Consider the following 25016-nt stretch of genomic DNA (forward strand, 5'->3'; position numbering starts at 1 on the left):
GGATAGTGCTGAAGGATGTTGCAGTTTACAGGGAGACGTAGATAAGCTGTAGAGCTGGGCTGAGAGGTGGCAAATGGTGTTTAATGCGAAATAGTGTGAGGAGCTTGAAAGGAGCAACAGGAATAAAGAGTACTGGGCTAATGGTTAGATTCTTGGTAGTGTAGATAAGCAGAGAGATCTCGGTGTCCATGTACATAGATCCCTGAAAGTTGCCACACAAGTTGATAGGGTTGCTAAGAAGGCATATGGTGAGCTAGTGTTTATTGGTAGAGAGATTGAATTTCAGAGCCACAAGATCATGCTGCAGCTGTACAAAGCTCTGGTGCGGCTGCACTTGGAGTATTACGTACAGTTCTGATCACTGTGTTATACAAAGGATGTGGAAGCTTTGGAAATGGTTCAGAGGAGACTTACTAGGATGTTTCCTGGTATGGAGGGAAGGTCTTATGAGAAAAGGTTAAGGAACTTGAGGCTGTTTTTTGTTAGAGAAAAGGAGGTTGAGAGGTAACTTAATTGAGACATCTAAGATAATCAGAGGGTTAGATAGGGTGGACAGTGAGAACCTTTTCCTTGGATGGTGATGGCTAGCACGAGGGGAAACAGCTTTAAATTGAGAGGTGATAGATATAGGACAGATGTCAGAGATAGGTTCTTTACTCAGAATAGTAGGGGCATGGAACTCCCTGTTTGCAACAGTAGTAGACTCGCCAACTTTAAGGGCATTTAAATGTTCATTGGATAAACATATGGATGAAAATGGAACAGTGTAAGATAGATGGGCTTCAGATTGGTTTCACAGGTCAACACAACATCGAGGGCCAAAGGGCCTGTACTGCGCTGTAATGTTCTATCTTCTATGTTCTAATACTGCTCTAGCCATCAACTTTATCCTGCCTAGCATCCTCTTCCATTCACTCATTTATATTGCTTGATTCCTTATGATTATCAATTTGTAGTGACTGCAACATACCATACTGGTTGTAGAGTACAGGTGGACATAGATCTTTTTTCCTGCACAAGACCAAGTTTCGCCTGTGGACCCCATGGTTGCTAAACTCTGACCTCAGTCTGAGTTGCCTTGGTCAGACAATCACCAGGAAACACTACTTGATATTCTTAGATAACTTGAATAAATTTTTAAAGAAGAGAAAACTGACTGCCATTAAAGTTCTGTTGGACCTGGCTGGCTCTTCATGGAAGTCACCAATGTCTCCATGGAGGAAGCTACATGCTCATTTGCTGAGGCTATTGCAGAACTCAGGATCTGTATGGGAATGTCCACCTTTTATTCAAGGCTAGCATTTTTGACAGACCTTACATTTCCAAGTTTCTTGTGCCTGTTATATAGGCATATCATCTGTAAGTGGCAGAGCACAGTCTCCAACAGTTTTCCAATAGTTGTGACCTCAATCAGCTGCATGGATATGTCTGTGATAGTGACTCTGAGTCTAATCATGAAAGTATTACTATTGAACTGAATGTCTCTTCACTGTCATGCAGTGGTGAGAATGCAGAATTAGCTGACAGTAATGCATATTCCTTTTCTAGATTCGCGTTTCATATCTACTTTCTGTATGCTGTGTCTTAAACACAAGCTTGGGGACATCTTTGCTGTGAGCGTGAAATCCTGGATTTAATAACCGACAGCCAGCAAAGATTTGTAAAAGGCAAAATCACATTGGACTAATGTGTTTGAGTTTGTGTGTGTGTGTGTAAAATATCACATGTACAATGATTGTAAAGGCAGAGCTCTTACATTTGCTAGCAGTCATCAAACAGGATCAGCCACCATTATTGTCTGTCAGTTTTGCATCCTTTTACTTCAGTAATAGTCAGAATTCTGATTTCTGAGATGCCTCCTCCCACATCCTTCAGTCTTTGCCCACTGCTTTGCCCGAAAGGCTGTAAGGATCAGGATCATATCACTTACAACCTGTCTCCTTATTGAGCATGTAGGTCTATGACAGCATCCATCACCTCCTTACTAATTGTTCCACACACTTGGAATTGGTACAATTTTCATATGATGAACTAGCTTCTGCATGACCAGATATTCTGTCTGATACTGAAACCTGAAACTCTATCTTGCCTAGCATCCTCTTCCACTCACTCATTTATATTGCTTGATTCCTTATGATTATCAATTTGTAGTGACTGCAACACACCATACTGGTTGTAGAGTATAGGTGAACATAGATCTTTTTTCCTGCACAAGACCAAGTTTCGCCTGTGGACCCCATGGTTGCTAAACTCTGACCTGTCTGAGTTGCCTTGGTCAGACAATCACCAGGAAACACTACTTGACATTCCTAGATAACTTGGAAGTAGTACCTGCAAGGAGGCACGATTAAATTGTGGGATCACAATTGTCTGCTGTGAGACATCACTCCAGATTAGATTGTGGTAGCAGCAGTTGTAGTTATCCAGGAAATAAAAATTTGAAGGCGCTTGCAGCAATTGTAATCTAAAGGCATCTACTTGCACAGCCAGCTTGCTGTTGATAGATTGCAGGGAATGATTCAGGTTCTATCTTAGTGCCCTTTAGCCTCAACCTTCAGCCTCCATGATGTAATGGGGAGTTCAGTGACTTTTCTTCTGATGCCCCAACACAATTGGTCAGGAACTTCATTCATGAATATCAAATTGGCTCACTATTGTGTGACTGACATAGCTAGCATATTTGCCTGAATGTAAATCCTGCACACTTAAAATCCTGCCTTAATGACGAGATGCCGCAAGATTCTGTCTATTGGATAGAAAACATAAAAAAGAGTGGCTAAACAGTTTGGCAGCATTCAAAGATAATGTCCCTCTGTTCAGATGGAATGCTTCCTAGATTGAGGGAAACTAAGGTGGAGCCAACCAATAGAGCTTTTGACTACAATCTTCTCCACACTCTTGAATCTCTGGACGCTGCTGGAGAAATAGAAGCTTGGAATTGTTATACTATTATTCTGAGAAAGGAGAGGAAGGAAACTGCCAACTATAGCTAATTAGCCTAATCTCACTGGTGTGAAATCTGAAACCTCATTATCTCTGACAAAAATACTTTGTTTTAAACTAAGAATAGAGTGATTTAATAACCGACAGCCAGCAGAGATTTGTAAAAGGCAAAATCGCATTGGACCAATGTGTTTGAGCTCTTTGAATGAACTAAGTGTAGATTGTGTTTTATTTTGTGTGTGTGTGTGTGTGTATGTGTAAAATATCACATGTACAATTGTTGTAAAGGCAGAGCTCTTAAATTTGCTAGCAGTCATCAAACAGAGGTGGCTTATTGCCTCTGACACGTCCACAAGATAGAAGGTATTCACATATCCAGTAACTTGGATGTTGTGATAGCTCAAAGCTGTGCTTAGTTGGTGATGTGTAGGCCCTAAACATGGATTATTGCACCTGAGAGTTTCTAGCTGACAACAGTGGAAAGTGGTGGCACCTCTTAAGGGCTGCCACACACTAGTATGATGACCAGTGGTGACAGCAACTTGATAAGTGACACCATCATTTAACATCACAATCTACATGGACACCTGGTAGCTTCATGTGTAGCACTTGCAGTAGATCCTGTCTCCAATTCGTAAAGGCTGCTTCTTGCTACCTTCAGGGCAATTTGGGACGAACAATAAATGTCAGCCTGGCCAGTGATGTCCATATCCCATGAATAAATATTTTTTAAAAAATCTGTGAAGAGAGTAACCAAGTTAATGTTTCACCTATACTGAACTGCTCTAGATTATTACTCCAGTGATATTATCATCACATCTAGCAATTACCGAGACATGGCTCAGGGATGGGCAGAAGGGCTCATGCCCGAAACGTCGATTCTCCTGCTCCTTGGATACTGCCTGACCTGCTGCGCTTTTCCAGCAACACATTTTCAGCTCTGATCTCCAGCATCTGCAGTCCTCACTTTCTCCTCAGGGATGGGCAGAACTGGCAGCTTAATGTTCCAGGATACAAATGCTACAGGAAGGATCGAAAGGGAGGCAAGAGAGGAGGGGGAGTGGCATTTTTGATAAGGGATAGCATTACAGCTGTGTTGAGGGAGGATATTTCTGGAGCTGCAACCAGGGGAGAGTTATTTGGGTGGAACTGAGAAATAAGAAAGGGATGATCACCTTATCGGGATTGTATTATAGACCCCCTAATAGTCAGAGGGAAATTGAGAAACAAACTTGTAAGGAGATCTCCGCTATCTGTAAGAATAATAGGGTGGTTATGGTAGGGGATTTTAACTTTCCAAACATAGACTGGGACTGACATAGTGTTAAGGGTTTAGATGGAGAGGAATTTGTTAAGTGTGTACAAGAAAATTTTCTGATTCAGTATGTGGATGTACCTACGAGAAAAGGTGCAAAGCTTGACCTACTCTTGGGAAATAAGGCAGGACAGGTGACTGAGGTGTCAGTGGGGGAGCACTTTGGGGCCAGCGACCATACTTCTATTAATTTGTGTTGCAGACGTTTTGTCCCCTGTCTAGGTGACATCCTCAGTGTTTGGGAGCCTCCTGTGAAGCGCTTCTGTGATGTTTCCTCCGGCATTTATAGTGATTTGTACCTGCCGCTTCCTGTTGTCAGTTCCAGCTGTCCACTGCAGTGGTCGGTATATTGGGTCCAGGTCGATGTGCTTATTGATTGAATCTGTGGATGAGTGCCATGCCTCTAGGAATTCCCTGGCTGTTCTCTGTTTGGCTTGTCCTATAATAGTAGTGTTATCCCAGTCGAACTCATGTTGCTTGTCATCTGCCAGGGAATTCCTAGAGCGGTAGATGTGATGTATATGGACTTCAGTAAGGTGTTCGACAAAGTTCCCCATGGGACACTGATTAGCAAGGTTAGATCTCATGGATACAGAACTGGCTCAAAGGTAGAAGACAGAGAGTTGTGGTGGAGGGTTGTTTTTCAGACTGGAGACCTGTGACCAGTGGAGTTCTACAAGGATTGGTGCTGGGTCCCTCTACATTTTGTCATTTACATAAATGATTTGGATGCGAGCATAAGTGGTACAGTTCATAAGTTTGCAGATGACACCAAAATTGGAGATGTAGTGGACAGCAAAGAGGGTTACCTCAGATTACAACAGGATCTTGACCAGATGGGCCAATTGGCTGAGAAGTGGCAGATGGAGTTTAATTCATTTTGGGAAAGCAAATCTTAGCAGGACTTATGCACTTAATGGTAAGGTCCTAGGGAACAAAGAGACCTTGGAGGGCAGATTCATAGCTCCTTGAAAGTGGAATTGCAGATAGTTAGGGTAGTGAAGAAGGTGTTTAGTATGCTTTCCTTTATTGGTCAGAGTATTGAGTACAGGAGTTGGGAGGTCATGTTGCGGCTGTACAGGACATTGGTTGAGGCCACTGTTGGAATATTGCGTGCAATTCTGGTCTCCTTCCTATCGGAAAGATGTTGTGAAACTTGAAAGGGTTCAGAAAAGATTTACAAGGATGTTGCCAGGGTTGGAGGATTTGAGCTATAGGGAGAGGCTGAACAGGCTGGGGCTGTTTTCCCTGAAGCGTTGGAGGCTGAGGGTGACCTTAGAGGTTTACAAAATTATGAGGGGCATGAATAGGGTAAATAGACAAAGTCTTTCCCTGGAGTTGGGGAGTCCAGAACTCGAGGGCATAGGTTTAGGGTGAGAGGGGAAAGATATCAAAGAGACCTAAGGGGCAACTTTTTCACACAGAGGGTGGTATGTGTATGGACTGAGCTGCCAGAGGATGTGATGGAGGCTGGTACAATTGCAACATTCAAGAGGCATTTGGATGGGTATATGAATAGGAAGGGTTTGGAGGGATATGGGGCGGGTGCTGGCGGTGGGACTAGATTGGGTTGGGATATCTGGTCGGCATGGATGGGTTGGACTGAAGGGTCTGTTTCCATGCTGTGCATCTCTATGATTCTAGCACCATCTCTTCTCTAGCTTGGACTGAGATAATTAATTTTGTTGTGTATAAATGTCCAGCAGCAGCATTTTTCAAGTGTGTAGATGATACAAAACCCAGCAATACATTAAATAGAGATGATAGACTTCAGGTGAATATGAAGATGATTAAGATGGTAAATTTAGATCAACAAAAGATAGGAGCAGAATGAACACCAGCTGGTTTGTTAAGTGAGTTGTCCCTCCGCTGTGGATAAATCAGTCTACATAACTTTCTTTACAGTACCTCCAAGGTAAGTAAGATGAGTAACAATGTGACAGATGCATTTCAATATGGCTGCATGTGATTTTTATTTTGCATTTTTGGGTGGAATAACAAACAGTAAAACCTAAATGCTGCTATTCTGAGAGAGGTGAAAGCGTTGCACCTGCTTTTTCACAAATCTTTTAAGCTTGCAAGGCAAGTTGATCAAGAGGACCAGTTAATTAAAGCAGTTGAAATGTTACTCAACTTGCAGAAACAATCGGTTGTGCTATAACTCTCATTTCTTCAAAGCAAATTAGCTAGAATGTAGTTGAAGAGTTTACACCATTATTTGTAGAACAAAATCTTTCCTTACCTGTATGGGCTATAATGCAGTCCCAGTTCCATTAGTTTAAATAATATTGTTATCGGCAATTTTCTTGTAATATGGGATCACATGGGACCGGAACTATCGCATTGAAGCAGAACTGACTGTAGAGATAAAAAAACACAAAAATATTGAAGGCTTCCTAATCTTTCAAGTCTCTGCTGAGGCTTCAAGCAGAACATTATATGCAGTTCTGGGAGCTATACATCAGCAAGGACATTGAGGCCTTGGAGGTACTGTAAAGAAAGTTATGTAGACTGATTTATCCACAGCGGAGGGACAACTCACTTAACAAACCAGCTGGTGTTCATTCTGCTCCTATCTTTTGTTGATCTAAATTTACCATCTTAATCATCTGCTACCTCAAATGGAAGGAACAGGAATGCAGTAAAGATATTGAAACTGTCAAGACTGCATCTTTTTATTTTCTGTATTTTGGATTATGGAGAAAAATGGGAAAAGGATTGTTTAAGATAGTTGAAGGATTGCAATTTTATTGACACTTATTGTAACTGCTGTTTTCGCACTTGTTTGTTCAAACAGAAGAAGTCTAGTTACAGATGAATTGTCGACAAGGAATGTTTACGAATGAAGTTTCATCTGACAATAAGGAGCTGAGTTGGTCTGTGGTGTGGTGACTGATTACTTGGGACAAAAGCCTTCTACCTGTAAATAACTGTTACTAGTTCCCAGATAACTGAACATCCAGTGGGTATGTTTGATGGAGAGCCTATTGGATCTCTGAAGGGAAAGATGTGTCCCTTTTCCCTGCGCTAAAAGCTACCTCATGCCTATGAAAACCAGTTTCTTTTTTCCTCAGCAGATGCTGTTATCTGTGATTCTTAAACAAATAAATCAGAAATGTTATAAGTGAGAACTGGCTAGCCTGTGCACATTCAAGCAAGTGAAAGTATCTGGAAATGGGAAATCAAGGAGCAGAGTCCTGCCGAGCCAAAATGATCATCTCAATCAACTCTTGAGGCTGGGACACCTGAACTGCCATTCCAGTCTTTCCATCTGCCCATAACAGCATTTTCTTTTGTCTGTACTTGTGTATTTGGGGACTTTATAAGGAGTAGGGAATTTAAGTTTTTACTAGTAGTGTTACATGTTAATGGTTCATAATTGTTATCTATAGTTAGAATCTATTTATTGTAATATGTAGTCATTCTTGTTAAGTAGAGAATCTGGTCCATGCTTTGTTTAAAGGGCACGGAAATTGGGGAATATTTGCACTTTGTGAAATCTTTAACTTTTGTGATGACTCCAAGATGGTGAGGCTTGATTTCTCGTGCACTACCCAGTGAGGCGTAGCATAACTAAGGGTTTTGGTAAAGCAAGTGCAAAGAAACTACCAGTAGATCAGTAACCAGAGATCAAAATTAAAATAATTGATCAGTGCAAAGAAGAATGCAGGGAAATTTCTGCACACGCAAGCTGGTCAAGTCAGATACTGTTGAAAATTTGTAGTACTTGAATATGCACTTGAGTAATTTTCTGGATTGTTGAGGGAAAAATTAGCACGTGGATCTAAGTTAGGCAGCTCTTACAAAAAGCCAGCACATGCACGATAGACTAAATTGCCGCCTTCTGCGATGGCATTTATCAAAGATTCTTCATGGCATGCCCAATACATTTGGCCTTTGCTGGGAGCTATGATATAGTTAAAGTGCAAGTTTGGTTCATTAATTTACTTTGTGTTACCTTGCAATTTTTGAATAAAATTAAAATCCTTTTTTTTTACCTGGTGTTTCAAACCATCTTTGCATGAAATTAGATGTTGCTCCACTTGTAATGTCATTAATGCTGGATTCTTGTAACTTTCCTCCACTAACGTGGTTCATAAAATGAATTAATTTACTCTTGGAATTCACTTTTGTACCTGCCTTGGGTTTTATCATTTCTCTGTAATTCTTTTTAAAGTGGGTACAAAAAGCCAAGTTTATTTTTATTTTTATTTGTTTTTCAAGACAAACAATTTTATAATTGTACTCTTTGACCCTTACCCAACCAGATTCCTCTACTATTTTAAAAGATTTTTATTTGCTTGAGGACGAAAGACTAGCAATTGATGCTTATTGTGGTATATGAGTCATATTTAGCAAGGACATAGCTAATGTAAGGCTTCCTTCAAAAGGTGGGCAAAGCACTCTTCACTCCTCCTGACCCAAATGAAGCACTGGAAAATACATTTACTTTCTTGAACTAGAAGCTTACTACTCATTTTTCCCGTGAATTTATCAAGCTCTGACAATGGTCAAATTTAATTGGGACTCTAAACAGTTGCGAACTTTACATGCTTGTGGACTTGACGATTCCAGCTTGTAACCTCTGCCTCCTTTTTTGACTGATAGCTGCTGTTCTTAGTAGTTTAAACCCCTTAGGCATCCATTAGACTTTAAAAGACATTTGCTGAATCTTCAAGTTGCTTCTAAAATGATTTTGTGTTGACTTCATATTGCTTTATACTACCAAGGGTAGTACTGTTTGAAATGATTTCTTAGCCCAATTACCTTTCTGTGGACAGAAAGTGACCTACTTCCACTCTAAGGACTAAAGTCTTAAATATATTTGTGTTTGTAGGAAAGAATAAAAGTGAAGCAATCTATTCCCCAGGTGGGCAGCCGTACTTTACCTCACGGCATTATGGGATGTTGAAAGGTAGACTTCAAGGAAGAATTAATATTACTTTATAAGCCAGTTACAAGAATAATATGGTTCATTTAGAATCTGTCAGAGCAATGCAAAGAATCTTATTTTAACACTTAACAGTAATTGTTTCTGTGTGCATTTTGTAACATGTTTCCTTTTAGTTTTGCACTTGAATGTAATGCCCATGAAAGAAGTTTTCTAGTCAGGGTGTGAAATACAGTAGTGGGTTACCTGTCATTAAATAGAATTGTGATTTTAGGGCGTTGATTTTATGGAAACAGGTTGACAAACATGGAAACACAATCCATTTTAGCTTTCTTTGGAGCTAAATCCAAAGTTGATGTATTTGTTGATGTTATATGCATTGATCGCGGTAAGTAAGCTATAGTTTGCAAATATTTGAGGGATACAGAACCGCCTACAATGTGTGATCTTTCTTTGCAGCATTCTTATGGTATTTGTGTGACTGTTCAACGTAAAGACATTTCTGCCCTTAAGAAATATATTTTGAGTTGATTTATTTCACCTTATTGTGCATTGATCGTACTTTGTTTAGATTCTTAAAATTTCTTGATTCGTGAAATATGATGTACCAGTTTAATTAAATTTATAGCTTTATGACCTTTTTCTCAAGAGGACTGCACTTATGTGCATAGCAAAGCTAGTTGTGTGAAGTGTGTAGATGATGGGCAATTAGTGTCAATGGAGACATTGTTAGTTTATTATCTTCGTACATAAACAATAATTTGGATTTGGTACTAATGCAAATGCTTATGTAAACCTCTTTATTCCTAACTAAATACATGGCACCTAGTTCAACATTGTTCTATTTCCAATATAATTAGAATTTGCAGATTTAATTTTGCTTTCACTGAGGTCTGTTGTAAAATCTGCAATTTTCACACTTACATATAAAACAGCATAAAAATAATATAGTACTGCATGCTTTAATGTAGTTATGCTGGAGAGATGATTAGGCTTTAAAAAAATCTGTATAAGAAAGCTCTGTCAAAAGTTAAACTTATAACTTAAAGCACAGACTAATGCATCCTAATCATAAACAAATTGTACTTTAAGTAGAACTGAAGTGATATTATTATGGCCATTAGTCTTTGGGACAGTAAAGTTTTTTTTTATTAATTGCTAATTTAATTTGCATTATCAGGTCTATCACATTTGAGTTATTTAATTCAATCATTGGATGCGGATACTATTGTTATTACCTGTTCCTAATTGCCCTTCAGAAAATGATGGCAAGCTGCTAGCTTGAACATTTCCGGTTTGTGTAGTGTTGGTGCACTAGAATGCTGTTAGACAGAGTTTGCAGGATTCATGAAGAATAAGCAATATATTTCCATTTTGGGGTGATGTGTAATTTGAAGGAGAATTTCGTGGTTAGCACTGCTGCTGTTACCCCATACGTTCCTTGAATTTTTCTTATTGTCTATCCACTGTCATCCCTTTAAGTAACTCTCTCCCCAATCTATCAAGGCCTCCTCACCTTCATATCTTCATAGTTTCCTTTATTAAGATTCAGCACCCTAGTCTCCCAATCAACTATCTCATTCTTCATCTTAATAAAAAATTCTATCATGTTGTGGTTGCTTATCCCCAAGGGGTCACGCACAACTAGATTGGCAATGATTCCCTTCTCACTACACAGTACTCAGTCTAAGATGGCCTGCTCTCAAGTTGGTTCCCCCACATATTGGTCAAGAAAACCATCTAGTATACACTGAGTTTCTCGACTGCGGCTTTGTAGCTCATTTGATCTATGTGCAGATTGAAATCACTCCCTTACATTCCCTTAGTTCATACTTCCTTAGCAGAACCTCTGCCCTAGTTTTACCTATGTCATTCATATCTGTGAGCCATGACCACTGGATCTTTTACCCTCCCAGTCCAAGTTCCTCTGCGAGATATCCCAAACGCAAACACCAAGATAGGCAACACAACCTTCAGGACACTTGATCCTGACCACATAGAACAGTGTCAATGTCCCTAACTATACTATCCCCAATTACAATGACATTTTGTCTTCTCTTCCCAGAGTTGAATGGCTCTCTGCACCATGATGCTGTGCAGTTGGCTCATCCATCCTGCAGACACCAGTCCCATCCACATAGGGGCAAAACCCTTGAAGCTGTTGGTCAAGGACAGTGGCTGAGTCTCCTGCAGTCTATCTCCTAGATCCCTCTACCTGCATCGCTCACAGCCATACCCTCCTGTCCCTGGCCGCTGGATGAATTCAAGTTAGTTCATCTAGGGGTGTGACTGTCTCCTGAAACACAGCATCTAGGTAACTTCACCCCCTCCTTGATGTGTCGCAAAGGGTTGAAGCTCAGACTCCCGATCATCGACTTTGAGCTGGAGTTCCTTGAGCAGCCAATATTTACTACAGATGTCACTGGAAACCATCACAGAACTAGAGAATGCCTCCTTTTGAGGGAAGAGTACAACCAGAGGCCATCAAAAAATCCAATAACAAATTTGGTAAAAGCCCATTTGTTTTCTCCCAAAACATGGTAAGAATATGCAGCTTTCCACTTCAGGGACTGTTTGAAGTGAAACGTCGTACAAATGCCTTTAAAGTGAAGTTAGATATGTTTATAATGGAAAAGCATAAAGATGGTTACAGTAGTAGATTTAGCTGAAAAAGAAGGGAGAGGCTTGAGTTGAGATTCGAATGCTCCTATTGAATCTACTTTCACAACATGCTGAAGCTGTGCATTCCAGTATTCAATCAGTTGCTGTGAGGAAAAAGTTTTTTGTCATTTTATTACTTTATTTGGCTGCTTATACTTTACATCTTTACCCCCTTGTTCTTGAACATTTCGTGAGTGAAAACACTATGCCCCTGTCTACACTCTCTGGACCCCTCATAACTTTGAATGTCTCTCTCAACTCCTCTCAACTTTGTCTTCTCCCAGGAATAAAGTCTCAATATCTCCAAATAAATAAAAGCAAATTACTGCAGATGCTGGAATCTGAAACCAAAAGAGAAAATGCTGGAAAATCTCAGCAGGTTTAGCAGCATCTGTCAGGAGAGAAAAGAGCTGATGTTTCGAGCCTAACTGATCCTTTGTCAATATCTCCAATCTGTCTTCAAAAATGAATAACTTCATCTCTGGGGGAAAAAAATAAGTGTCAAGCCTGAGGATGGAAAGGATTTTAGAATTCGGCAGAGCATCAAGAAAGGGATAATATAATTATGAAAGTAAACTAGAAAAAAAGACAAAAGCTTTTATAGATATGTATAAAGAAAAAAAGTACAGTGTGGGCCCATTAGAGGCCAAGTCAGAATTTATAAAGGAATATAAGGAAATAAACAAGTCCTTTGCCTTCATGAAAGATGCAAAAAAAAACTTCGCAGACAACTTACCAGAGGACCTAGAGGCTAGTACAAAGGAGATTTGAGAGAAATTAGTATCAGTAAAAGTCTAATGCTAGAAAAATTAGTGGAATTGAAAGTTGGTAAATCTCTTGGACTTAACGTATATCCCACAGTGTTCAAAGAGGTGGCTATGGAGATAGTGAACACATTGATTGCCCAAAATCCTCTAGCTTGTGGAATAATTCTTGCAGATTTAAAGATTGCAGATGTAAATCCAGAATTTAAAGGAGGGAGCCTGTTAAGAAAAAAATACTGAAATAAGATGTGATGACTGGACACTAAGAAAATAATTATAGGATTCAGCAGAGTCAACATGCACTTATGGAAGAGAAATCATGTTTATTGAGCCTTTTGAAGATATCAGCAGCAGAGTAGATGTGGAGGAAGGCTTTTGGCCTTTTCCAAAAGTAGTAGGTGAAATTAGATCACAGGGATTAGGTTAATATGCTGGCATGAATTGAGAATTGGATAATAGATAAAATATAGAGGGGAGGAATAAATTGGTTGGGCTCACGTTGCCAGGTTGTAAATAGTGGGGTACTGCAAGAATCAGTGCTTAGGCTCCAGTTATTCACAATCCATATAAATGATTAGCTGTGGGGAGGGACCAAATGTAATATTTCTAAATTTTACTCGGGACATAAAGTACGATGGAAATGTTTGTTGTGAGGAGGATGCAAAGAGGCTTCAGGAGGACTTACTCAAAATAAGTGAGCAGGTAAGAGCGAGGCAAGTAGAATCTAATGTGGAAAACAATGTATAGTTTTCCATTTTTGTAGGAAAAACAAATGCAGAGTATTTAATAAATGCTGAGAGATTGGGAAATCTTGATTTCCAAAGGGACCTTGGTATCCTTGCTCATGAATCAGTGAAAGCTAACCTGCAAGTTCAGAGAACAAGAAGTATGTTGATCTTTTACTGCTCGATGATTTGAATACAGCAGTAAAGGTGTTGTGCTGCATCTGAACAGAGGCTTGGTGAGACTGCACCTAGAATATTATGTGCAGTTTTGGTCCCATTGCCTAAGGGACAAAAACTTGCCGTTGAGTTGGTGCAACAAAAGTTCACAATGCTGATTCCGAAGATTGCAGGATTGACCTAGGAGAAGAGACTGAGCGTGTATTCTGTAGCGTTTAAAAAAATGAGTGGTAATTTCATTGAAGTATAAATTTTGAGAGCTTGACAAAGTAGCTACAGTTTCACTGGCAGGGGGTCACCACCTCAGAATAAAGGCAGGCTATTTAGGACTGGAATGAGGAGGAATTTCTTCACACAGAGTCATAGAGCTGTACAGCATGGAAACAGACCTTTGGTCCAACTCATCCGAACAGATATCTGAAATAAATCTAGTCCTATTTGCCAGCATTTGGCCCATATCCCTCAACACTTCCTATTCATGTACCCATCCAGATGCCTTTTTAAATATTGTCATTGTACTAGCCTCCACCACTTCCTATGGCAGCTCATTCCATATAAATGATTAGATGTGGGGAGGGACCAACAGTAATATTTCTAAATTTTACTTGGGACATAAAGTACGGTGGAAACGTTTGTTGTGAGGAGGATGCAAAGAGGCTTCAGGAAGATTTACTCAAAATAAGTGAGCAGTTAAGAGCGAGACAAGTAGAATCTAATGTGGAAAACATCATTAGTAAACACGGATGCAAAGAATTAATCTAGTACCTCTACTGTTCTTTCTACCTCCATATGTAAATCCATTTTCTGTTTCCTAATCAACCATTCATTCCTTTTATCACCATTTGCTAATTTTTTATCGTCACACAGAAGACTTTAGGACTCTCTTACGTTCACTGTCGGTCTTATTTTCATAGTCTTATTGCTTCTCAAACCTTTTCACTTCCTTTTATATCTTCTATATTTAGACCTTATCTCTCTTGTATTATCTAGATGATAGATGTTCAAATTTGGAAAGTGCTGCTGAAGAAGCCTTTGTGACTTGCTGCATTGCACCTTGAGATGATGCACACTGCAGCTACAATGTGCCAATGAAGAAGATTTAAAGGTGTGGATAAGGTGTTGATTAAGTGGGCTGCTTTTCCTAGATAGTTTTGAAGCTCTTGAGTATTGCAGGAACTGAGGTAATTCAGATTAAGGTGAGAGTATATCCTAACATAACCAATTAATACTGTTAATATTTGCTGCGATGAAAGTATTATGGAGGAGAAATTGAGGATTGCAGATGCTGGAGATCAGAGTTGAGAGTGTGGTGCTGAAAAAGTACAGCAGGCTAGGCAGCATCTGAGGGGCAGAGAATCAACGTTTCAGGCAAAAGCCCTTCATAAGGATTCCTGATGAACAACTTTTGCCTGAAACATTGATATGCTGCCTGACCTGCTGTGCTTTTCCAGCACTAGACTCTTGGCAGCAAACATTATGTTGACTGAGGAATAAAATTGTTGATACTTTCCTACCTGCCTTCCTTACACCCAACCTTAAACTTCTTAATTTTCATTTTTAGTCTATTATAAAAGAGGGATTGTCTCAACCTACTATAAAAGAAAGTCCTGCCAAAAATTAAATCAGAGTCATGGAGTTGTACAGCACGGAAACTATCCCTTCAATCCAACCCATTCATGCCGACCAGATATCCTAAATTAATGTAGTCCCACTTGTCAACATTTGGCTCATATTCCTCTGAACCCTTTCTATTAATGTACTTGTCCAGTTGCCTTTTAAATATTGTAATTTAACCAGCATCCTCCACAGTCTCCAGCAGCTCATTCCATATGTGTGCCAACCTCTGCTTTTAAAAGTTGCCCCATAAGTCTCTTCTATATCTTTCCCCTCTCACCTTAAACCTAGGTGCTCTAGCTTTAGAATCTCCTACCCTGGGAAATAAATTTTGGCTATTCACCCTATCCATGCCATTCATGATTTTATAAACCTCTATAAAGTCACCTGTCAGCCTCTGATGCTCCAGGGAAGATAGCCCCAGCCTATTCAGCCTCTCCCTATAGCTCAAACCTTCCAACCCCAGCAGCGTCCTGGTAAATCTTTCCTGAAAGCTTTCAAGTTTAATAACACCTTCCCGAGAACAAGGATACCAGAAATGATCGCAGTATTACAAAATTATTAACAAAAGATCATATTCTTTTGGAATTTTCAAGCTATTACAGATAGTTAGCTCTTAAATCACAAACAAACAAAAGTTACAAACTTATTTTAAGAAATACTATTTGGCATACAAGTGGTTAACAGCTATCTTTTGTATTTACAGGCTTGTAAGAAGCACTGTATCAACTTTACCTACGTTTGTTCTTTGACATATCACAAGATTGTCAGGCTCACCAATTGGAGAAATCTGGAGTATGGGGTCTCTTTAAAGCAGATAATTTAGCCCTGTACTTGTTACCATCCTCATTAATTTTGTTGCTCTTGAAAAACTACCCTTACCTTTTCATTATTGTTTCAAGTTTAAGTCTATAGCTGCAATTGACATGGAAATTGCTATTTAGTTTGGGTTGGTACATTGATCTAAAATAGAGGAAGAATTACTTAGCAGTTAATGCCTATTGTAGTTGACCAGAAAATATTTGATGCTGACACTGGATGCCCTGAAATGACCAATATTCCATTTTTTAATTGGAGAAATGCCATCTTGGCAAAAGCATTAGAAAAGGGTTTGACACATTCGACACAAAGGCCTTAGTGATCAAAACCCTTGGGTTCTAAAAAAGGTGCAGAGATGATGGATGCACTAGCTATGAATTTCAAAATTTTTTTAATTCAGAAATGACCCATCAGATTTGGCAATGGAGTAAGAAAACCAGTGCAAACCAATTAATCAGACATAACTATTGGGAAAATACTGGAATCTTATCTTGCAATGCATTTATTTTAGTCAAGTATGATTTTCTATGTCAGCATGATTTTATAAAGGGAAAATTTATTTGATAAACTTGCAGGTTTTTTTTGAGGATTTAACTAGTAGGAGAGTTATTGGAGAACCAGTAGATTTGCTATACCTGGATTTCCAAAACACATTTGTTAAGGTCTCATCGAGTTTAGGATAATATTTTGACATGAGCGGAAGATTAGTTAATAGAAAGGAAGTAGAATCTGCATAAACTGGGCACTTTCAATGTAGACAGTGAAGTGGAGCACTATAAAGGTCCATGCTGGGGCCTTAGCTGTTTACACACTATATTAGTGATAGATATAGAGGCAGAGAGTAATGTGTCTAAATTTGTGGGTAGGATGCTATTGGATGGGACACAAGGATGGGGACCAATGCTGACACCTTTTTCCATTGTTTGGGGAATTTGAAACCGGGGTCACTATCAGGATAAGGGTCCAATCATTTAGTACTGAGATGAGAAATTACTTCGCCTAAAGAAATATGAAACCTTTGAATCATTTATTCCAGGATATTCCATTGTTGAATACGTTTACAGCAGGAATGTACAGATTTTTGATTTCTTGGGAGATGGAGGCGAGGCAGGAAAGTAGGTTTGAAGTTAAGAATAATCATGATTGCATTGCACAATGGAGGAGATTTCAATGGGCAATGTGGTCCACTGCTGATCCTATTTCCTGTGCTCTTGTATCCAAGTTTAGAATATCACTGAGATGATCCGTGGTTATATTATGAAGCTTAGCAAATACTGCTATAAACTTAATTGAGTACTTTTATCTTCACAGTATCCATTCAGACTAACCCCCCAGTTTAGAAGGAGGGGAAGATTGCAACTCGTTAATTACCTGCCTGTACACCTGTTCAATTCCTGCAGACTTCCTCTCTCAGGGCTCAAGGTCACTGGTTCCCTTTCTTGTGTAAAAGGCCTGAACAGGATCTTCTCCTTAACTGCACTAAATTCCTTCACCTGCCAGTTTTCTCGATTTAAGTCTCGTTCTTAATGAAGTCAGTTTCCAGCTTCATTTGCTATACGACTTACAAGAAATGTGTTCGGACACTTGCCATGTTTTACTTCCTAGAAAGTTTGATTGGCAAAAGAATTCCTACTTAAAGGAGGCATTAAATATTACATTGTTCCTGATTTTTATTATCTTAATTACAGCATATCATTTCAGACTGGCAGGTGACGGTGATGTGCTATGCCTGAACATATGTTATTTATAAGTGCTAATGGTATTCCCCTTCACACCTCTCCTGTCTTAGTATGTTCACCCTGTTGGGGAAGGTGGGGCTCCTGCTGACACAAGGCCCTTTTAGAAATTTGGGTACTTAGACAGGGTACAGCAGAAATATGTCTGAACATCTCTAACTAATTTTCTCACATAGTACACATTAGTGTCGTTTAGCACAAGCTATTTAATCTAATATTGCTTTCCTGTTTAACTGTTAACATTCTCCTTTTCATGCAACAGTCTAATTTATTTTAACCCTACCTATTTGTTCTATTTCAGCAACGTACATCGTAAGTTTGTGCCCTCATTGTTTTCACTGATTAGCAAGTTGGCAATCTATCACTATCTTATAACTCTTTACAATCTTGAAGACCTCTATCAAGTTACTGTCTTTTCTTTGAGGCTTAAATGTACATTGATACTAATCAGTTTTGATTTACAAATTTTAAAGGATACACACCAGTTTTATTTTCGCAGTTTGTACAGTGCAATAAATAAAATAAATAAACTTTGTTTTGCAGGTTTTAGACCTCGGAAATCACTTTCAAAACAGGTGAGTAATCCTGAGGCAGTGAGGCTGGTTTTAACATTTTGGTTGGGTGTGGAAAACAAGCTGTTGAAGAATGGTTGTCTATTATACACCCAGCCTGATCTTTTCTTCCTCTCCTTATGATGGAAAGAATAATTGAGGGGGTTGTGTTGCTGATGACTGATCTATGACTGACAATTTTCTGCCTGTTTTCTTGCCAAAAGTAAAATTTACCTTCGTAGTTTTCAAATATATCACAACTGAAATATTTAATTTGTCAAAAGATAAGAAAGAAGGTAATCCAAAACTTTAGTAAATGCTTGCTTAAAAGCAGAAAAATTAGTAATTTAGAAGTTTTCTTTTTCTTACAATTAGTTTTATTGGAGGTTGAAAACTTGTAACACAGTTACAACATGATTGCAGAATATTTGCTATATGCTAAATATATGAACCTAATATATATAACATGGTTGCTAAGTGCATTATATTCAGAATTTGTATACACTATAAATATTAACATTGGTCTGAATTAAAAAGATGGGATTAGAAAATGTTATTTTTCATTTTAGATAAATTAATCCTGTATCAAAATATTGAAAATCATATTGATGTCTTCATATATCTCCCCTCCAACTTGTGATTTTCCACTCTGGGCTTATCTTCCCTGAAGCTCAGAAGAGTAAACCAATGTTTCAATATCTAAGGAGAGCATCTTGGTGGATGGAAGGAAACTACTTCCATTCGTTATGGGGATATGGCATAAAGCTCAGAGCCAGGTTTTTCATGGATTGGTGTAAAGCATAGTGCAGGTTTGGAACTCTTCCATAAATGATGGTCTTTCCACTAATGGTATTTATCATTCAGCCAGTTAGACCTCATGCTGTGTCATTCCTTTCCCAATGTCTTTAACGCTCCTCCTTCTCTTTTTTAAGACGTCCTTTAAAACGGACTTAATCTACCAATATTTTGTTAATCCTTGAAGTTCTCCTTTGACTCATTTTCCACTTCTCTGTGAAGAGGTTTTCAGATGTTTTTCTACATTGCAACTTGCTGTTGGTTCATTCAGAGGATGTCTTGCTAGTCAGACTGCCAAGAGGTTCTTCATGACGTCTCATTGGAATCTGCAAAGCAAGGTGAAATTATCTCACTTTTGCAGTCATGGTTGGGAGAGGTACATTTTCCTAAAGGAGGCTGTATTAACCAGTTATGTTTGATGGACTGTACCCATGACAGTTTTGAGTACTGACAAAACAATTCCTGAAGGATATGAGGAATATTTTCTCAGGATGTGGGTCAATACAAAAGCAAATGTAGAGCATTTCCATTTCTCTGTGGATGCTTTTGGTGATCCTGTGTAGCCACTTTCCCAGAAATGCCTGCCAGTGCGTGAAGTTCCATATTCTTTCATTTTTACCTGGAATTTTTCATTGTCCTTCTAAAATGTCAGTTATAGGTTGTGAAATCTTTGGAATGCTTGCAGATGTTATGTCCCTCATAAGCCCTGTCTTTTAATTGTCTCCTGCAAATGGGATTAAAACCTTTAACAAAATGTTTTAGAACTGATATAGATCTGTAGATGAAAATCTATTTAAAAGAAAATCTTGTTGAGATTTAACTTTTTCCCACTTAAAGCATTTTATTTCTTTACACGGGTTTTACAGGAATTGGAAAACATGCTTGCAGAAACACCTCCAGTATGGAAAGGCTCTTCAAGACTTTTTCGAACTTTACATGATAGAGGTGAGTGAAATACTCCAAATAAATTGGCAATGCATTTGTTTCTTATTATGAATTTATTAAATATATGGAAGTTTGTCTTGTAGCCAGTACTGATGTCATGGTTCAGTGATTACTCAAAATATTTGTATACAATGATGAACTAAGAGACTTCTGGTTTGACTGATTTGCTCCCTTGCTTCACTTTCAAGTGACTTAGTTCAAAAGGAAACAATTATGATCAGTGAGCAAATTTAGTAAAAATAGATTGCTACTTTTTGGCAAACCAAGTCAAAATGTATGTGTAAGTTGTGTGGATGTCATAGATTTTGTGCTGAAAATGCAACTTACTTTTCATTGCTCTTTAGTTGCCATAAAATTATAATTCCCTAAACATTGCTTACATTTAAACCAAATTTCAGTAATAACAAACCATTAAAGGTCTTAGAAAATACAACCTTGACAAATGTAGAATTTTAAAAAATAACTTGTGGCAAAATACTTTCTTATTGATATTTTAAAAAATAATGTCACCTATTTCAAATAGTATATTTCTTCCATTTTCTTCCTCTTGAATATTATGTCAGGTTTGATGATTGCATTCCATGAAGTAAAATTTTGAACATGTAAACACTTTGACATAGCACAGATTGCAATTTTAGTCTATTATTCTTCAAAATCACAATAGTTCCACCCTACAACACATTACCTGTTATCCAATAAAAGTGTCTCCATGTGCATATAATTGTAATGTTTAAAAGAAAGCCCCAGGATATTTTATGGAGGCAACATGGGAAGTGGAGACCAAGACAGAAAGAGAAGAATAAAGGAAATTCTATCAAAAGCTTAAAGGAGGTTTTTAAAAGAGAACTGGAGATGTAAAGGTATAGCTGGAAATTTCAGACAAGAAGGTCCAATAGTTGAAGACTCTGACAAGGTGTAGTGAAGAGAATAGAGAAGGAATGTACCAGAGATGTACCCTTAGCAAATATGTGAAGGACTGCATACCAAAGAAGTCAGTCGGAGTGTTCCCTAATCGTAAACCTTGGATGAACCAGGAAATTCACCCGCTACTGAACACCAGACGTGCAGCATTCAAGTCTGATGATCCAGACCAATACAGGAAATCCAGATATAACCTCTAAAAAGCCATCAGGAATGCCAAGGGGCAGTACCAGACCAAGTCTAAACCTACCAAACACACTCCCACTGCCTATGGCAAGGCCTAAACAATATTAGGGTATACAAAATGAAACACAGCAAGATAGCGACAAAGTCACATGCTTCCCTGATACGCTCAATGCTTTCTATGCTCAGTTTGAGCAGAAAGCCACCAGTGCAGTGATGCCTGCCCCAACAGCCCTGGACATACCTGTTCCTTTGGTCACCGCTGCATACTTCAGGTCGGTCCTACTGGGAGTCAACTGAAGAAAAGCATCATTCCCAGACTGTCCCTGGTCGAACGCTCTGATCCTGTGTGGACCAACTGGCAGGGGTATTCACCGACATCTTCAACCTTTCCGATCTAAAAGCCAAAGACCCCACTTGCTTCAATGAAACCACCATCATCCCCGTACCTGAGACATCACTACCCCTCACTGGCTCTGACTTCAGTAATCCTGAAATGCTTCAAGGGCTGGTCATGGCCCACGTCAACTCCAGTCTCCCAGCTTGCTTTGATCCCTTCCAATTTGATTACTGACATAACAGGTCCATAGCGGATGCCATATCGCTAGCCCTGTACTCATCCCTGGAACATCTGGACAAGAAGGATACTTAAGTCAAACTCGCACTCATTGAAGTCAGCCTTCAGCACCATTAACCTCTGCAGTCTGATCTCAAAATTCTGTGACCTTGGTCTCGGCTCCGCCCTGTGCAACCGATCCTCAGCTTTCTGACCCACAGACTGCAATTAGTGAAGGTAGGTAACTGCACCTCCTCCACAATAACACTCAATACTGGATCCCCAAGAATGCGTCCTCAGCCCCCTACTGTACTCACTATATACTTGTGACTGTGTTGCTAAATTCTGAAGGAACACCATCTGCAAGTTCGCTGACGAAATCAAACAACGATGAGTCAAAATATGTAAGGGAGACAGGGGGCTTGGTGACATGATGCAATGAAAACAATCTCTCTCTCAATGGCAGCAAAACTAAAGAACTTATCATTGACTTCAGGAAGAAAGGAGGAGAACACACCCTCATCTGCATCAACGGAACTGAGGTTGAGAGGGTGGAGACTGTCAAGTTCTTCGGAGTGACGATAACAGACAGCAACTGCTCTGCCCTGAACAGTAAGAAAGTTCAAAAGGTGGTGTCACAGAAGCCAACCTGCCATCCTTGGATTCCATTAACACAGCTTGCTGCCGCAGAATGGCTGCCAACATCATCAAAGACTCAAAACGCCCCGGTAATGGTCTCCTATAATTTCTTCAGTCCAGTAGAGATTCAGAAGCCTGAACATGCACCAGCAGGTACATGAACAGCTGCTTCCCGGCCGTTATTAGACTGATCAATAGGCTCTCTAGCTTCAAGTAAGGCTGGTCTTGCTAACCTTGATCTCGCCTAGTGCATGCCCTGTGCAATGTAATCTGTATGCCTCTGTCTGAGTCTTTTTGATCTGTACATCCTTGTTTATTATTATTAGTTTGTACTGCGCGTAAACAAAGCTTTTCACTGTACATTGATGCAGGTGACAATAAATCAATCAGAATCAGAGAAAAAAATACAAAGAGGGCTAGGTATAATGGGGGATTTGGAATTGGTGTCAGGAGAAGCCATGATGTGATAACACTTAGGTATTAACACGGAAGTCTGTGATAAATGAAAAAGACTTAGTTTAGGATACAGTACATTTGGTAGAGTTGAAGAAAAGTTTAATTTTATAGCAAGAAAATTGGAATGGATTCAGGAAGTTATGAAAGCATGATTTCCACTTCTTTATAGAAGAGTGCTGTTTAAGTGATTTGACATGTCATGATCAAAGTTAATCAAGACCAAGAGAACTTTATTTGGCAATTCATTTCACAGTATATCATTTAAAAAGAAATGTGGCTAGTAAAATTAAGTTATTGTATATATTTGTTTCTATGATGATTGCTTAAAGTACATTTTAAATTAACAAGTAATTATTTTAGATGGGGCAACACAGACGTTAGTTGAAATTAGAGGAAGATAGAAGTACTATAAAAACATCGCTTATATTTGAAGGAAATGTGTTAAATTCAGATGATTTCCAAAATGTACAAAGCCTTACTGTAGTTTGGGCTGAGTAATTAGAGGATCTAAAATGCAATTTAAAAGAAATGGAATGAAAGCCTTGGTATGCAACACTAAATATCAGAGGATCATACCTTTTTTTGTGCATTCTTGTGCCTCTTAATTATGTATTAACATCCTATTACTACATATTTTCCATTTCTATTAACATAATGTTAATACTTGGTCTCCAAAAGAAAGTTAATGTCTTTCTTTTCAAAAAAACATTCAATACATATGGTGATGTTCGCAATTTATGTGCAGGTAGTATTATTTAAGTATTAAACATGAAAAACTAAACGTTTCTGAAACTAGAATGTGCAATCAATTGTAATGTCAAAAACATAACCCATGAAAAAGTGCTGAAATTACTGTGAATTTTCATTCCTTTTGTTGGTCGGAGTTTGTGTGATTTTTAAAACCTTACATTTCCAGAATGTTGCTCATTGTTGATGGATAAAGCTGCCATTTGAGCTTTGAGAAGTTAATTCCTACACTCCGAATACCTGTGATGTAGGTACTTTTCCACACTCAGACCAAATACCAAGGTTGGAACTGAAATTGAGCACCAGAACTGGGTTGAAACCTGTTAATCCTGGTGTTGAGTTTCAAACCAAAGCAAAGTCACTCACAAAGGCATTATGCTAGCCGTCAAACAAAGCTCATCTTTAGAAGAGCTTGTGAAGGCCCTCGAGAATGTTTAAATCTGTTTGAGGTCCCTGGCTAGCAAGACAATTTCATGTTCTTACTACACATATTTGTGAATAGAATTAACTGTTAGAGTAGCATTGAGTTACAGTGTATGCAAGAAACCTTTTTGTGAGGTGTTGCTGTGGAATTTTGCTGCTTAACAGCATCTATTTGAACTTTTGCCTTGTCAGTGTCAATTATTTGAACTAGAATTTGAAGGCATTCACAAAGACACACAGCGACACTTTGTAATTCAGTGGGTATTAAGTATTTTGGTAATGTAAACATTGCTTATTCATGGAAAGAACTTTAACAGAGAGTAGTATTGTCACAAACTTGACTGGAGGGGAAGAATTTTGAATTTGAATTTTGCAGGCTCCCGTGTAATCCTGCCAGGCCAGTGCAAGACTGTATTTACTTCAGAAGCATCCATTTTCTGATCTATTTGAAGAAATAATTTTGAGTTTCTTTCTAAGATCAGTGTTTGTTTAGCAGAGAAAAACACCGGAGGATTATCTGACATGGCCATTTACACTTAAACTTGCTGACATCAAATATGGGAATACAAGTGCAGCATATGGTGCCATTATGCAACTGTATCAACAGTGCTAATTTATTTACAAGTTTGTCAGTAGTCAACATCCTTGCTTCTGGTAATCTTGTGCTGCTAATTGCATTCTAGTATGATTGGTGAAGTTCTTTTTAACAGTTATTGAATAGAAATTGCTAAATTCCACTAATTCTCAATTCAAATTTTTGTGAGATTTTACTTTCAACTGTAAATATATTTAATTTTAAATATAAAATCAATGTATATAAATATAGTGAGCAAATTCAAAATTGAAATCCTCTGCAACCTCTTCTCTGCCTCCACTATTCCTCTCTTGCCTCCTTCTTATTCCTCTTACCCCTAACCCATTTTGAACACTCATTTGTTTGTCCTCAATTATCCTTTTTTACATGATCTTGAATATTTATGTAAGTCAATAGAATACTAACTGTAAGGTTAAAGGTCTTCATAATTTCCATGAATTTCTCAGTCTGAATTTATATAAATTTAAATCTATATTGTAAGTTTTTATGTCTGAATTTATGCTGTCTCTGTAAATATACATTGCTGTAATTGTACTTTCCAGCGATTTAAGGCACTGTAT

The 25016-nt window shown here is 38.6% G+C and overlaps 1 protein-coding gene across 6 annotated transcripts in view; it reads left to right on the forward strand.

The window, feature by feature from the left end:
• Positions 1–25016, forward strand: part of micu3a (mitochondrial calcium uptake family, member 3a) — a 201411-nt gene that overhangs the window by 53524 nt on the left and 122871 nt on the right. For all 6 annotated transcript variants that reach the window (XM_072570017.1, XM_072570041.1, XM_072570025.1 and 3 more), the window contains exons 3-4: positions 18189–18220; positions 19858–19936. In XM_072570017.1, the coding sequence (XP_072426118.1) occupies positions 18189–18220; positions 19858–19936 (111 nt within the window). The remainder of the gene's footprint in view (positions 1–18188; positions 18221–19857; positions 19937–25016) is intronic.

This window comes from Chiloscyllium punctatum, chromosome 1 (genome assembly GCF_047496795.1).
Source record: "Chiloscyllium punctatum isolate Juve2018m chromosome 1, sChiPun1.3, whole genome shotgun sequence".
In the NCBI taxonomy this organism is placed as follows: Eukaryota; Metazoa; Chordata; class Chondrichthyes; order Orectolobiformes; family Hemiscylliidae; genus Chiloscyllium; species Chiloscyllium punctatum.